This window comes from Leptonotus elevatus, chromosome 17 (assembly GCF_054856555.1).
Source record: "Leptonotus elevatus isolate MCC_2025b chromosome 17, RoL_Lele_1.0, whole genome shotgun sequence".
In the NCBI taxonomy this organism is placed as follows: Eukaryota; Metazoa; Chordata; class Actinopteri; order Syngnathiformes; family Syngnathidae; genus Leptonotus; species Leptonotus elevatus.
The window spans coordinates 14,339,259-14,354,913 of record NC_141255.1 but is presented as its reverse complement, the minus strand read 5'-3'; the positions used below and the strand labels follow the sequence as shown (position 1 = coordinate 14,354,913).

Genomic DNA, 15,655 nt, shown 5'->3' with positions numbered 1-15,655 from the left:
ATTTCCGGCGCGCCGTGGTAAACACCGCACGCTGACCCGTGTCGGCAGCTAGCAAAGAGCTGTCATAGCTCGGCTAACACCTGTTTGACAGGCCGGCTCCCGACCCGTCTGCTTCAGGAAACGACTACACCCGCGCACGTGTGCCATTATGGCAAACAAGCCAAAGTGTTGCACCGCGTCTGCGGTGGAGAGCCTGTGCTAATAAGTACAGCTGACAGGCGTGTCAGAAGCTAGTGGGGTGTCAACAGATAAAACTGTTTGTATTTAGGGGCCCGGCTGCGGCGCACTGTCACTTCCATCGCCGTCTACCTCGCCTTCCTGTCACCCTTTTTGTCTTCCCTCTTCCGTATCTCCCCCTTTTCTCAGCGTTTTCCTGTCATCGTGCCTTTCTGTTTGCAAAGCAGCAACTTCTCGGGGGACATGCCACAGTGAAACTATGTTGGCTTTGTGTGCACTAATCCATGGGGTGGAAGACACGCATGCAGTTAGTGGCTAGGAATAAACAGTTTTGCAAAATAGTCTGTGATCCCCCTAAGTATTACGAATGTGATAATTGTTTTAAAGTTTTCTCCCCATGTTTTTTTTAACGCATGAAAAAAAAAATCTGTATTACAATAGCAGTTTGCAACAATATTGCAATCCAATCTGTGCGTTTATCACTTCAACTTTCATGAAACAATGATGATAAACATGGATTGCACTACTTAAATGATGATCTTTATAAATAAATAAATATAAAAATAAAGCCTACCAGCCAAGCAAAATGAAACAAAGTTTTTTTCTTTCCCTATTTGCAGCCTTTGCGATTTAAAAATGGCTTTCTTTCTACTACACTGGGATGTCAATTTGAATGTTATGAATTTATCTGTCAGGCTATCAACATCTATCTGTAAAATATCAAGAAAAACTCCCAAGTATTGTAGTATTGAGCTTGTTCGCAGAGGTGGTGGGAGTTGGTCTGTTGGCTCAAGTATGAAAAAATTTGACATTTGTCAAGCATTGTTTATGGGCAGTTAATTCCATTCAACTCACTTCACAATAAATAAGCATTGCTTAGCAAACAATTCATCCCTGAAAAAAGTTGTTTCATGTCACTTCCAGTTGAAGTTTATACGCAATCGAAACCTCAAATCAAAAGAATTAAACATTACGAGCACATAGCTTTGCCTGAGGAAACTCCACTTAGCTTAAGGCTAACAAACGACGCAAAGCGCAATAGGTGGGCTAACAAATTGGTGTCGTGGCTTCGCAACTCTTCAAATTTAAACATTCTTGAATTTTGTTTTTTTTGTTTTTTATTGTAAACGCGCATATTAGCTTTTTTTTAACTATATGGCCACAATGTGAGGCAGAGACAAAGCAGATTGGTCAGTCCAGTCAGATGTTGTGGTCGCGGCTGATGGAGAGGATCACTGCCGGCCTTCCCATCCATCCTCTCCCCCTGTCGCCCCTCCCTGCCTGCCTGCCTGCCTAGCTAACTAATGTGTGACAGCAAAGTTGCTGACAGAGGCAGCCCGTAATGGCCTCCTTACTCACTCACTCACTCACTCACTCACTCACTCACTCACTCACTTATTCATTACTCCATCTGCAAATGAATTGTGATCGCTTGCCGCTTGCTGCTTCTTCTTCTTCGCAAGTAAGCTCTGCGGTGTTCACGCATTGTAAAGTGACTTTATATTGTTTGTACACTGGGAAGAGAGTGCATGTGGGAGGGGTTGTTTAATTAGATTGTGATGTAAATTACCCCACAGGGACACATGGGGCTGCTCTATTGTGGGTTGCTAATAAACAACAGGCCGACAACAATGTTTCCATTGCATTGCAAACATTAGTAGTAGTGTTAGGTATGCCCCACTTCTTTTTTTTTTTGCTTTGACTTTGGATACATCATCATTTTAAAAATCTAATTGTTGAAAATTTGCTAAATCGTGAAATTGAATTTTGCCTCCTGGATTATTAAAATATGTTGTTCTATTACATCCAAATGTTTTTGTCAGTTGTAATTTTGCACAAGTGGCAGAATGCTGGATGGGTGGTTTACAAGACATGTTTACAATGATTTAGAATCAGTACACATTACTTTTGAATAAATGAAACCTTTAAATAAATGTTTGTTGGGTTTATTAGATTAAAATCTATTTAAATCGTAATCGTCCTGAATGATAAAAGAATCGCGATTTTATGTTTTTGGTCATATTGCCCAGCCGTACCTCCATAGTTACTTGGACACTTCATTGTAAATGGTGCAGCTGTACAAACAAACAGACAATGAAGTAGTCATGATGCACAAACGGTTTTATTCTTTACATTCTATTTCTGTATGTTTTTGTTGTATGTTTTTATAAAGCACAATACAGTGGAGTGTTTTTTTTTTCTTTATTCAAGACACATGCAAAAATTGTTTTTTTTAATGCTAGAGCATACAGAAGGCTTTGGTGCAGCCTCTAGACTAAAGAGAATGATTGAAGCAATGGTAGTTATTACAAAAACGGCCAGCAGGTGGCAGCAGAATATAAGAGATCAACCAGAGCCATGTTGCAACAAGCAACAAGCATTTTCAACAGGTTGGTGAATAATGAGGAAACTTAGCTATATTCTAATGCTAGTTGCTGCAAAACAGAAACAGATAGAAATATACTTTTTTTCCTGATGAAAGAAGAGACTCTAGTCTTTCTTTTGGTAGGTTCCATGTTTTAGCAATAGAACATAATATTCTGTGGGCCTTGCAAAATCAGTCAAAATCCAGTAAAATAGCCAGGAGCGAAGGGGGTTGCTTCAGTGAAAGTGGCTGCCAGTGAATGAGTTAAATGACGAAGCAAAAAAAACTTTGATGTTGCACACACAAAATAGCCGACTTCCTGTTCAATTAGGGCATGGGTCCTTGAGTCTTTTTATGATAAAGTCAAATGTATGGTCGCATATTCCTTGTCGGAGTGCTATTGATTTTCACTGTGACCTTTAAATGCAGTGTTCCACGCACACTACCTGCTCCATCAACAGCGTTTCATTATTCCTTAAAAGCGTGATGGTTTTCTTTTTCGATGGCAACAGCAGCTGTTTTTGATTCCGCTGCCAGAATTACAGACAAAAAAGAAATGCTGTCACGTTCCCTTCTGTGTCCTCTTTAGACAGTACTACGAGATGCTGTACAACACGGCTGACGAGCTGCTCCACCTGGTGGTGGACCAGGGCGTGCGCTACACGGAGCTGGAGTACATCAACGCCCTGTCGCTGCTCCACCGCAGCCAGACTGGCGTGGGCGACCTCAGCACCCAGAACACGCGGTTGCAGCGGCTGAAGGAGATCGTGTGCGAGCAGGCTGCCATCAAGCAGGCCAGCAAGGACAAGAAGATAACCACCGTGTGATCTTCAGGCCCATCTCATATCATTTCCTTATTAGACGCAAACTGCTGCATTCGTCGGCCCCACTTGTCCTGTCTGCAACATGTGTATTGTCATATTAAAGCATCTGAACTCAACTGGTCCCTAAAGCTTTCCTGTGGTGGATGATGGTTTTGTGCACAGTGGTGCCTTGAGGATTTAATTCAGTGTCTCAAATCATCTTTCCCCATTGAAATGAATGGAAATGCCATTCATCTGTTCCATTCCCTCCCCCCATAACACAAAAATAACACACTTTTTGTCATGGTTTTTTTAAATAAGAAAAATGGCAGTCCCAAATAAAAAAAATAATGAAGTAGAATAAACAGTTGTTTTTTATCACACTTTGTAATTGCATTTCTTGTGGGGCAGTCGTGTTGCTTAAAAGGTGATAACGCCGCCACATAGATACTTTTCATTTGCCTGTCTTGAGCATTAGACACTGTTAGGGGCTGGTCGTTTGCAATAAAGGTATAATTCTCCTTGTTTTATGTTTAGTTTGACAGCAAACTACAGCTCATATCTCAAGGCACCACTATGTGCTGTAGTTAAGAATATTCATTTTCGGGGGGAATAAAGTGTTAATGGTGACAGCACAAAATGATAAACTTTTGTCACCCCCCCCCCCCCCCATTATAAGTGCAACTTAATGGCAATATAAAAAAAATTTAAATTACAAGAAAAAAGTGGCATTCAATAGCAAAGACTGGTCATTTTGGGTGTTCAGACATTTTTCTACTGACCTTTCAATGCATTCCAAACTTTTAGGATTTATTTCTTGGCACAATCTCAAACAGAAAAGAATAAGACCTTGTTGTGGTTTTGTTTTATTTAATTTATGTATTTTTTGTTGTTGAAATAACTACATTTGTGTAGAAATTGTCTTCTCTATGTGCTTGTGTAAACTGCAATGCTGGAAGATAAACCTCTCCCTGAAGCGGCCTTCCCTGTGTTTTAGTTGATTAACTTGGGAGAAAAGTACTTAAGAAGAGGAGCAGGAGGAAGAGGGCTTTGTCAATACCTTCGTGGCCCCCCCCCACAATCTATCATATTGACAATTTGGCCCGATGGGAAAACAGCTGCGGGGTCCCCTTGGACGGACTTGACGAAACTTGGCGGAAACCCTTAAAAATCTGCTGCTTACTGCAATTCAATACATGGGAAACATGAGCAGAATATCAAGTGATAGGCTGTTAGAATGTGCACTGTCACACTAAACATGTCAAACACTCCTACTTTATTTGCTTTTGATTTATTAATTACACTTAATTTCCTCACAGAATAAAAGCATTTGAATTGAAATACACCATGCTAATCTTGCTTATTCGTCTCTTACACAATAAACATTGAAAAGTGTTCCTTGTTTTGTTTGATGTTTTTGCTCAGCAGCTATTTTAATTTATTTACATGGAAAGCACAGACATTTTTAAACACTAAATAAATAATAATGTGCGTGAAAAATTAACATTACCCTCGCTAGTAATTTAAATACATCACATTTTGACATATTTTATTAATCATTTGATTAATACGAATGCGTCACTATGTCACGTGACTACCAACAGGTGTCCCTGATTACCTCATATCTTGTAAGGTACTCGCCAAACGACGTGTGTTGCAAATGTTTACCTTCTCGTTCTACCATCAACATAAACATGACCATTTGGATACGTCATTTCTCCCGACTTTACGGCTAATTAAAATCGTCCTTTTGGACTATTTCTCTTCCAAGGTTAAACTGTATACATGGTAGCGGCAGATGTGGAAAAAGTTAACTACATTACCCACAGTGCCATTGACCGGCGTGCTTACATGCTGCTAGGCGACGAGCTAGCTGCTTTACGTCACAACGATGGCGTCCGTGTCCGTCGTCTAGTGTCATTTTTGACGACTTTTCGTCATTTCATAATTGTCCTAACCAACCAATAGTTAAGCTGACCGTCTTGAGAAGGTGTGTGGACATGGCGGAGAGGGTAAGTGGGACTAAATAAACTAAATACACTTGTCATGCCCCTTCTATAATTGTCTGTTTTTCTGCATAATTAGTCAGATTAGGCAAATGTGACTACGTTATTTTATTTAAGTTGATATATACATAAAACACCATTCATACTAAAACACTGTTTAAATGTGCCACACGTACTGATAGATTTAGACATAATTAAGCACACCTTCAAGATGGATAAAATAAACTGCAATATAATCTATGAAAAAAAATATTCTGACTTGGCAAAGATATAATGTTCACTTTTGTGCTCATACTTTAACAATCTGCATATGTTTTGTATTATTATTTTCCTCTGAAGTCTAAAGTGTACCGAGTACCTGATCTTAATCTATAATTTGTTACCACTGCCATAATTGTGCAAAGGTGGTAATTCTTCATTATTTGTGCTCACAGGACGTCGTTTTAGGTGCTGGGTTGGTGTCCAGCTGCGTAGCCCGCCTTGGACGCTTCGACACTGGACTTCAGCACCCATACTACCATGTGGCCCTTCCTGTAAGATGCACTTTTACAGCTTATCACTTCTAACTAAAAATGTTAAAGTGAGTTTTTACATTTTTTGTTTACCAGGGTCGGAAGCTCAGGGACATATCGGTTTTGTGCAATTATGTTCATCTGCAAAAGCTGGAGCTGTCAAACAACAGAATTACAGGTAGTGTCATTTGAATGTTGTTTGGGGGGGTTTGAGTTATTCCTAATTTTCCCACTGTCTAGATCTCTCCTGCGTGAGCCACATGCCCTTCCTCGTCATCCTGGATGTCTCTCACAACGAGATCTCCGATTTCTTTGGCTTCGAGCCCCCGAAGAACCTGAAGGTACGGGAAGCAGGACCTTGAGCTGACAGCAGAAGACACACTTTGACTGGTGGCTGCGTTATTCCCCATGACGGGCCCGCATGCCATCTGCCGTCACTCCAAACATGCTTAAAAGGCTTTCGACGCCCTTGAATGTTCAGCTAATTGAATATCCTTGTGGAATTAGTCAATTTCTGCCTGCTGCTGTTTTTACAGGAGGTCAACTTCTCCCACAACATTTTAACACAAATGAAGGACATGTCAGGCTACGAGGCTCTCGTCAAGCTAGATCTGGACCGTATCCTTAACATATGCAAAAATGCGACATCATGCATCTTCACGCAGAGCCCTTGACTCGCTAACATTCAGACAATCGCCTGAAGCAGATTCATGGTTTGGATAAGTGCTGCAACCTGACCCATCTCAGTGTGGCGCACAACAGCATCGTCAGTATCTGCAGTCTGGACAACGTGCCGCTCAAGGACCTCAACCTGGTCAGTCCTCACAAAAGTTCAAATTGTGAATTAGTACTTGATTCATGTCTGATTCAAAGTTTCATGGTGGAAACAGAAATGTAATCTATTACTTTAACGTCAGAGCCCTCATTTTACCCAGAGGTAGATTTTAAGCTATATTGATTTTGTTTTGTTTATGTGCGTAGGCAAATGAAAAATAATGTTATTAATGGATCAAACCAAATAACAGTAAAAATAAAAACGTTAGTAGAATTCATACTAAATATATTATTATTGATAACAATAGTGGGAGTAGGGGGGTAGAGTTAGACAAAAACATGGTATCTCATAGAAATTTATAGCATTTTGCACTTTTTTAAAATTTCACTTTTAGTCAAATTGCAATTCACAATTAATTTAAATAAATGAAATGTATTAACTAAATTTTATTTTTCGAGCACTTGATAAACAACCACACTTTTTGGACTTAACCAGTTTTCTACATTAACCGAAGCATTGTGCCCATTTCAAATCCCACCATATGGCTACCATGGCAGCAGTGGCCCACCAGTAGTGGTCCTGGCTGGTCCATCCTGCACCTGATCCCGCCCCACTCTTCCTGACACGCTGTCTCCGTGCAGCGCCAAACTCTTCCCACAGCACGTCCCTTCCTTTTACGACACACAGAGAGCGGCCCTGTGCCAGGCCCCGTGCTCTGCCAGCGCTTACCAGGCAGCCAGATAAGGACTTTAGTCAAAGCATGTAAACTAGCAAGCGGTGCCCGTCAAGGTTTGGCTTTGTGCGGAATTAACACCTTGCCAGCTGTTGGCCGGTGTCGAATTTCGGTGGCGGGGAACCCTGCGATGTAACCGGGGCTCACGATGTGCTCTGTTAAATGTCTTCTCCATCTGTGTCCAGAGGGGGAACCAGTTGAAAAACACGGAAGGTCTAGAGAACCTGAAGAGGCTGCAGACTCTGGATCTGTCCATGAACCGCATCACCAGTCTGGCTGGCCTCAACAATCTCCACCAGCTGGGCTCCATCAACCTGGAAAGGAATCAGGTGTTTGTGCGCTGACAGAAATCAAATGCCAGTGCACACTTGGAACTCTCTGAGAAAAAAATTGCTTATTTTTCCTTTTTTTCTTCTTTTTTTTTTTTTACATAGATTTGTGAGATTGAGGAGTGTAAGCACATTCACAATCTTCTCCTGCTGAGAGAATTGAATCTTTTGGGGAACCCTGTTCAGGTAACTGGAAGTTACAGACCATCCATGGAGGCTATAAAAAGTGTCCCAAAAGAAATCTGCCTTTGCAAAGAGAATAATACTGACTTTCGACTGTCAAAGATGTTCTGTAACGATATGTTGAGTATGTGTGTATATGCTGTGTTTAGGAGCAGTCAGAGTACAGGCTGTCGGTGGTCTTCCTCCTCCAGCATCTGACCATGTTAGACCAAGAGAAAGTCACTGTTCAAGAAAAGGTTAGTCACAAACACAATCAAAATGTTTTTTCAGACCAATACCTGTTCGAATCCTCGACTCCTTTTTTTTTTTTCTGAAGAGAGCTCAGTATTGTTCATTCGGTAATCTTACCGATTCGACATGTCATCATCATTGCTCTCTCTTTTTTTCTTTTCTTTTCTTTTCCTTTTGTGTGCGGGTGTGTGTGTGCGTGCGTGTGAGTGTGTACTCATTAATTCAACTGAAATCTATTAAACATCCCATACCGTTCACCTAAACCGAATACTTCAGAATCCAGCTAGAGTCGTGAGGTTGTCAGGAGACCCGAGGAAGGATCAAAGAAAAGAAAGGAAAGTGAAATCCTGCACCGACCAGACATCACCTACTACCATCCGGGTTACCAACCAGAATCTTTCACCAACCCCAGAAACATCTAAATTCCAACAAATTAGGGAGACCTCAAGAGACCAAAGGAAAGACTGAGGAAAGGAAGGAAGGAAGAATAGATGAAGCAGAGTGAGATCCACAGACATCAGCCTCCACCGATTCAACGACCAGAGGAAGAAGCAGATTGTGTTTGAATTTCGATAGATGCTGGTGTGGTGGATCTGGCATGCATGAAAACCTCCACCAAAGAGGGGAGCCGTCGACCCCAGCCAGGACAGAGCAAGCACAGGCCATGGCAGCACCAAGGGACAACCCCCGGCCGGAGGGCAAACCCAGGAGCCAGGAGCGCCCCCTACCCCAACACGGCCCGTGCCCCCAACCCAACGCAGCAGGACGGCCCGCCAGTAACCCCACCGGTCCACAGTCCTGATGCTGGTGTGGTGGATCTAGCATGCAGGAAAACCAAAAAGGGGAGCCCCGGCCAGGACAGAGCAAGCACAACCCCCCAGGGCCCCCCAGGCCACGACAGCGCCAAGGCACAACTCAACTCTTGAGTCATCACCGATACCAAGTTGATAGTAATCATGGCTTGGTATCAGCTGCCGTTGCAAGTATCGATATCTTGAAATAATGCTGAGTGTTGTCCCGATTCGATACCTGGTGTCAGTCCTGGCCCATCCCTAATTGTGTTTTAATATGCAATTCTTTTTTCAAGGTCTTCTTTCCATAGTTTTTTTTTAACAACAATAAATTCATCTGTATTACAATCAACAATATCATATTTATGATACATACATTGTTTGGTCCTATAGGTTGTGCTTATGCAAAAATAAAGGCAAATGAATCATGAATTAATAAACAAAGCAAAGTTCTTGTTTATTTTCCACATTGCAGCCTTTGCAATTTGAAAATTGCATTCTGCTACATTGCCAAGTCAAATTAAATTCAGTTAATTGTTACAGTCTGTATTTTTTCTGGCAGTACTTACTTGGTGTGAACATTTGCTACTAATACTACTAATCTACTTCCTGTTTGTGTGTCATGCAGGTATTGTCCATTAACAAGTACGACCCTCCCATGGATGTGGTCGCGGCCAGAGATCACATGACCCAGCTGATGTATCAGCTAATGCAGCCTCAGCTCCTCTATGACACGTTGGTTTCCTTGTCATTTTAGCCTCCCACAAAACTTTTGCTGCTTTACTTCCTTACAAGCGAACGCTTTGTCGTGCCATTGCTCATCATGTCTGACATATCTTTGACAAAACTTGCTACAGTTGTTTTTCAAGAGCCACGTTCGTTTATCTGCAGCCTTTCCTGTTATCTCCTCGCTCAAAGACAATAAAAAAAGACAAGTTTATCTATCATCACTTTACAAAAAAAGCATCAGTCACAGGCAGATAATTCACCCGGAATTGTTGTTACAGTGGGAAAAACACAAATCCATCTTGTCCGTTTACTCACACATAAGGCTTTTATTTGAGATTTAATTCCAACATCAGCATTTTGTGTTTGTCCATGCAGCACTCTTCCCAGCGATGACGCTCCGTATCCAATGCTTGTTCTGACCGGTCCGCAAGGCTGCGGCAAACGGGAGATGGTCCACCGCCTTTGTGAGGACTTTGAAGAATACTTTGCATATGGGTCAGTGTCTTATATTAATAATAGGGAGATTCTTAAAATAAGGGCACATGTGTCTCTATGGTTTACAGTTCATTTAAAGTTAACAAAATCTGAATGTGAACAGCAGACTCATGCAACTCCAAATAATTTAACCCTGGAGTGATCATTTGATTCGTCTGCCAAAGGGGTCTTGTCTTGTCCTGAGACTTAACCCCACTCGCTGTCAGTCTGGTATTCCTCGTCGTAAATTACGCGCTTCTTCTCTTCAATTTTGTACGTTTCATGCAGGATCAGCCACACCAGCAGGGAGCCTTACTTTGGTGAGGAGAACGGCAACGACTACCATTTTGTCAGCGAGGAAGACTTTGAGCTGCTTGTGCAAAGGGTGCGTCTGTTTTGCAACTTGATGTCGTCATGATAGAAGTTAATTCTTAATCCTTTCACTGTAGAAGAGTTGACGTTTTGCTGCATGCTTTCAATGGTGAAACCTGGAAAACCAGTACATGTTGATGATCATATTTATTAATTAGAATGTGATTAATTTTATATAATGTATGATGAAAATACACTTGTCAAATTGTTTAAACACAATGCCGATGAAGACCTGTGATCTGGTTTAATCTTTGTGGCTATTTTGCGCCTTCTTTTAAGTGTCATATGACTCTTTGGCCGGTACTGCCTCTTCATCTGTCCTCCTTGGTTTTTATGTTGTCAAAGCACCTAATTTATTGCCACAATTCTCGCGCCTTCCTCCCAATGCGCTTTCCAATGTGTTATTGTGTGTGTTTCAGCACCATGGTACAAAAATCATTCTAAAACTGCCAATGTAGTATATTATAGCTCTCAAAGGCCTACATTGTGTCCACTAAACCTGATCTTCCTAACTGGACTGAGCATCCCAATGCAGGGGGCTTTCCTCCAGACTGTGCAGTACGGCGGCCACAAGTATGGTCTGAGCAGGGAGGCCGTCGAAGAGGTTGCGCGAGAAGGACTGGCGTGCTGCGTGCAAATGGAGCTGGAGGTGAGAGGATGACACGAATAAAAGGTTAATCCTCAATCAAAGATGGTCACCTTTCCCAAAAATTTTGTAGTATCTTAAAATTTGTATATACGTATCAACTATGAATGATGTTTTTTATTAGTGTGGACTTCAAAAACATACAGTTATAATTTTATCCAAAAGCTGTGGAATTTTGCTGCATGTTTTGAATGGGGTAAAGTAGCTCCCTCTAGTGGGCAAATTAAACGCCAGTACTAGACCAAGTGTTGAAATATTAGCATAAATATATTTTTTTTATCAGGATTTTTTTTCCTCACAAGGTCAAAATAAAAAAAAATAGATCATTCATTTAGATTTATTCAACACAGCCAAAATGCCTTGGGGGAAAAAAAGGGAATAGCATAAAAACAGCTTTCAGATGTGTTGAGGGTCGATGGCTGTTCAATGTGTCATCTTCGTAGGGCGTGTTGAGTCTGAAGAAGAGCATCTTTGAACCCCGCTACATCCTGCTCATCCCCACCCTGGTGGATAACTACAAGTCCATCCTGAGGAGTCGAAAGCTCTACACGGACGCCCAGATAGAGGCGGCGGTATCACGCATCGAGCTGTACGACAACTTCAACAGAGAGCGGCATAGCTTCTTCGACAACGTCATCCGTTGCGGTACGTCTCCCGTCCGCGAGCTGTCTTTTCACTATTAGTGTCAACGCTGAGGAGGATTTGATAGCTAGGGACACTTTTTCTGTCATCTCACTGCCCCACAGAGACCCCCCCCCCCCCTTGTCACTGATAAGGCCTTAGATAAATGAACAGGCCTCACTAAAATCCATACAGCACAATTTCATTCCCATTACCATTTTGTATTGCGGCCACGCCGGCACCGTCAAACAGTTAGTCATGCCCACACGTTTTGCCGCTTTCTTAATGAGAGCAACGCGCGGGGAGGGCAGCACACTCATCACTTTTATGCACCGCTGACGTCCCCATAGCTTTTGCTTTCATTGCCACTAGATGGGAGGTACAGCAGCCAGCTTCCTGAGCATTTTGTGTGCGCAGATTACTGGGACCGAGCCTACCAGATGCTGGAACGGGTCGTGAAGAAGTACCTGTTGCTTGAGGACCAGGAAGAAGGTGAGAGCAACAAAAGGACATCCTCACACAAGACCTCCAAAGGTCACATGTGCGCTTTCTCTCTGTTTTGGGTATTCCTGTTTAGGGCTGGTCAATTAAGGGGAAAATAATCTAATATATAATCATTTTTGAAATCCTGATTAATAAACACAATTATTCATTGATTTCGAATTTAGTAACAAATTTGAACTTTATATCTAACAACCCAAAAATAAATTTGCAACAGTTTAATAATAATACATTAAAACTATAGCAATAAAGACCAATACACAAAAATACACCTGCTGTTGTTTCTGCGCACACCTTGTTTTCAGTGTGGTGCATTCATGTAGCTACACATTCATAACATAATTGCAAACACACCATGCCGTTCAGCACATTAATAATTTTTCTTAAGTTATAATGTTATAATCTGAGAACCCAAAATGGAAATCACAATGTTACGATTTAATGAATTGCCAAGCCGTACTGTTCCTGATACTCCCCAACCTAGACATTTGCTACTGCTGCCCTCAAAAACATTTCCCTGCCTCAGGTGAGGCTAATAAGAGAGAGAAGCCCCCCACGGAGCAGCTAAGGTCAGACTCATCCACACTGTCCCACCCAGCCACAGAGCCGCTCTACAGAAACGATTGCAGCCAGACCCAGCAGCAGCAGCTCGCTCCTCACAAGACTCCTACTGTGAGTACCCCCATGAAAAATTAGCCGGCAACGAGGCCTCTCGTCTGCCAATCATCAGCACTTTGCTTTGTTTTTTCCTGCGCAGGAGCTGGCTTCCATCCGCAGGCGGGAGCAGCCGCTGAGAGAGGCAGTCATGGGGAAGAGTCCAGGGGTCTACAGTTGGCTCATCACAAGGTTCATTTTCAAGCAGCGCACACTTGACTCATGCCTAATTCTCAGTGTAGACTCTGGCCTCCCCCTGCTTGATTGGCCCACTTGTCCTAACTGCTTTTTGATGCTTTGTTTGGACTTCCTGTTTGACCTTGAGGGTGAAGTGGCCCGCTGCTTAAACCAGCAGTAGGCTCATTTGATGGACTTGTTGTAGCGTTTCCAATCAGTGCTAACCCCTCACCTCCTCTAAAATGACAAAATGGAACAAGCAATATGGGCGTCAAGGCTAGTAAGCATGAATAATACAGTGGTGACTTGAGGTCAGGCCGAATTGAGTATTGGCCGCCCTATTGTGTCCGTTTTATGATCAAGAACTAGAAATTCAAAGAGTTAATTTTATGTACATTGTAGGTCTGTCTTTAAAATGATCTGTTACTGTTTTTATGAAAAGTTTATGTATCCAAAGTACCGGTGGTATTGGTACTTGGTTTCGGTATTGGTGACTACTCAAGAGTTGAGTACTCGTACTGGTATCAGTGTGGAAAAAAATTGGTATTGAATATCCCTAAAATTTAATGTAAAGATTTATAGAATTTGTGCGTCATTATGAATTCATTATGACTCCTGGCCACAGGAGGCAGCAGCGTAATATAAGCTTGTGTCAATGCACCATTTGTGTTGAAATCTCCGTTACTTAAAGGGTTCAAACTGAAGGCGCAACCATTAATTGACAACTGATCAATTATCAAATTCATCCATCATTTTTGATCACTGCTTGAGAGACCTTATTTATAAAAAATAAAAAAAAGAAGAAGAAGAAAAACACTGCTGATTATTTTGCCTGGCATGGGGGAAAATAAGCAGATTTTAAATGAGTAATTCATTTGAAAATGCACAATTGCAACCCAAATGTCAAAATGTTGCTCGTCGAGCACCTTTTTTGTCCTCAACCCATATGTCATCACAATTACCAGTCCGCCTTTTCTTCTATATGCGCCTGTGGCCTCATCTTGACAGTACACACTTGCAACTTGCACGTTACTCATCCCTGCAGTATTTGTGCAGAAGATTCCAGACGTGTCTTCTTGTCTGCACTCATCTTAGCTGGGATGCGTCCCAGCTTGTGAGTGTCTCCTTCACGTATTGTCACCGCGCATCACGTAATCGTCCATTAATTGAGTCCCAGGGGCCATCGTTTTTGTTTCCAGGCAACAAAACAAAGTGGAGTTTTACACTCTTCGACTCCTTTCATCTGGGAATCATCTATAACTTGCGCTTGTCATCTCGTTTTTTCTTCAACAGCTCGGATGAATCTCCGGGACAGTCGGTGGATACGATCAAAGGTTGTTCCGCCGAGGGCCCTTTTCATTTCACCGGTCGATTGATATCTCACTTCTCATCTTCACGTTGTCATTTATAGGCGACAAGCAGCTGCAGCAAACACCAGCCGGCATCACGCCCCTTTCCGACAGACGCCCCGGATGCAACGTCAAGCCTGTCCTGCCGCCCATCCCGCCAGGTCGCAAGACCCCGCAAGCCAACAGCCCGCTGCCGTCACCCAGCCGCCGCCACGTCCTGGCCAGCGCGCAGGCATAGAGTCAAGGTTCCTAAAGACGTGACAAGAAAGCACACATTGATCACTTTGCATATTAACAGAGAACATGTCCTAGTGACACGTGACTGCATGGTCGCACATTTTTTACTCTCCTCCCCGTCTGTCAATGGATCTGCTCCAAAACAAACAATTGTGCCTCAGTTTGTCTTTTCATGGTGCTCATGCTCAAACATGTCTGCATACCCCCCCATATGGCTGACCATGTTCAGCATAAATTTGGCTTGCATTTTAGCTACCATTGCCATCTAACTAGTCTGAAAGTGTGTTTCATTGTCGGCTTAGGGTTTCAAAGTGTAAATGGGAAGGCACACCTGGCCATCCATCACTGTCTGTCTTGCTGTGGAGGCAGCAGATGTTGCGGGCCGTCATAATTCTTTGGCAGATAATGTCTGCACTGTGCATGCCGGGGCCCCCCCCTGAGGTCTAACCTAGTTACACTGCAGTCGGCGCCGCTTTCTACAAACTCCGTGCCGACATTCAGTGGCCTTTTTAGATACGGGCCAGCGACCATTTAAGTCTGCGCATGCAGTACTAGGAAAACTTGGACTCTCACTCCCTGATGGGCCTTTTTTGTGTGTGTCAATGGACAAAAAAACCCCGCTATTTAGGATGTTTCTTTCTTTGGCTGTCTGGATCTGCTGGAAAGGAGCATAGAAAGGACAGGGAGAATGGTAGGAACATAAACTAAGTAAATAACTACAAACTAATAATAAAATGGATATTTGAATTATGACTAACACAACTAACAAGCTTTTCTTCACAGCGTTATCTGTGCTATTTGCCCTTAATTGCATATTTTGGCAAGTTAAGTCTGGTCAATTTTATTTATGACACAAGAGTCTCAAAGGTCTCCACAGGCACACAGTTCACAAAAGTCACACATTACCCTGGTCTATACCCCCACCCACCCCATCCGCGTAAGGAAAACTGGGGAAAAAAATTCAGCGGTTTCAGAGATGGAGGGATAACC

The 15,655-nt window shown here is 42.5% G+C and overlaps 2 protein-coding genes across 4 annotated transcripts in view; both read left to right on the top strand.

Annotated features, from left to right (window-relative positions):
• exoc4 (exocyst complex component 4) overlaps nt 1-4,742 on the top strand; it is an 85,623-nt gene extending 80,881 nt beyond the window's left edge. For both annotated transcript variants that reach the window (XM_086060012.1, XM_086060011.1), the window contains exon 20: nt 3,132-4,742. In XM_086060012.1, coding sequence (XP_085916138.1) covers nt 3,132-3,369 — 238 coding nt within the window. In that variant the 3' untranslated portion in view covers nt 3,370-4,742. The remainder of the gene's footprint in view (nt 1-3,131) is intronic.
• A 470-nt stretch (nt 4,743-5,212) lies between these two features.
• Nucleotides 5,213-15,548, top strand: lrguk (leucine-rich repeats and guanylate kinase domain containing). Of its 2 annotated transcripts, XM_086058793.1 has the most exons (19): nt 5,213-5,357; nt 5,786-5,884; nt 5,960-6,041; nt 6,104-6,204; nt 6,400-6,481; nt 6,553-6,677; nt 7,557-7,700; nt 7,806-7,886; nt 8,033-8,119; nt 9,534-9,640; nt 10,010-10,129; nt 10,397-10,493; nt 11,016-11,129; nt 11,570-11,771; nt 12,165-12,239; nt 12,775-12,920; nt 13,006-13,094; nt 14,373-14,413; nt 14,491-15,548. In XM_086058793.1, exons 1-19 carry the CDS (start codon nt 5,346-5,348, stop codon nt 14,664-14,666), a joined length of 1,980 nt encoding a protein of 659 aa, XP_085914919.1. In that variant the 5' UTR covers nt 5,213-5,345; the 3' UTR covers nt 14,667-15,548. The 2 variants fall into 2 exon arrangements, with proteins under 2 accessions (XP_085914919.1, XP_085914920.1); XM_086058794.1 differs by lacking the exons at nt 14,373-14,413; nt 14,491-15,548 and having other exon boundaries at nt 13,006-13,260.
• Nucleotides 15,549-15,655: the final 107 nt, after the last annotated feature.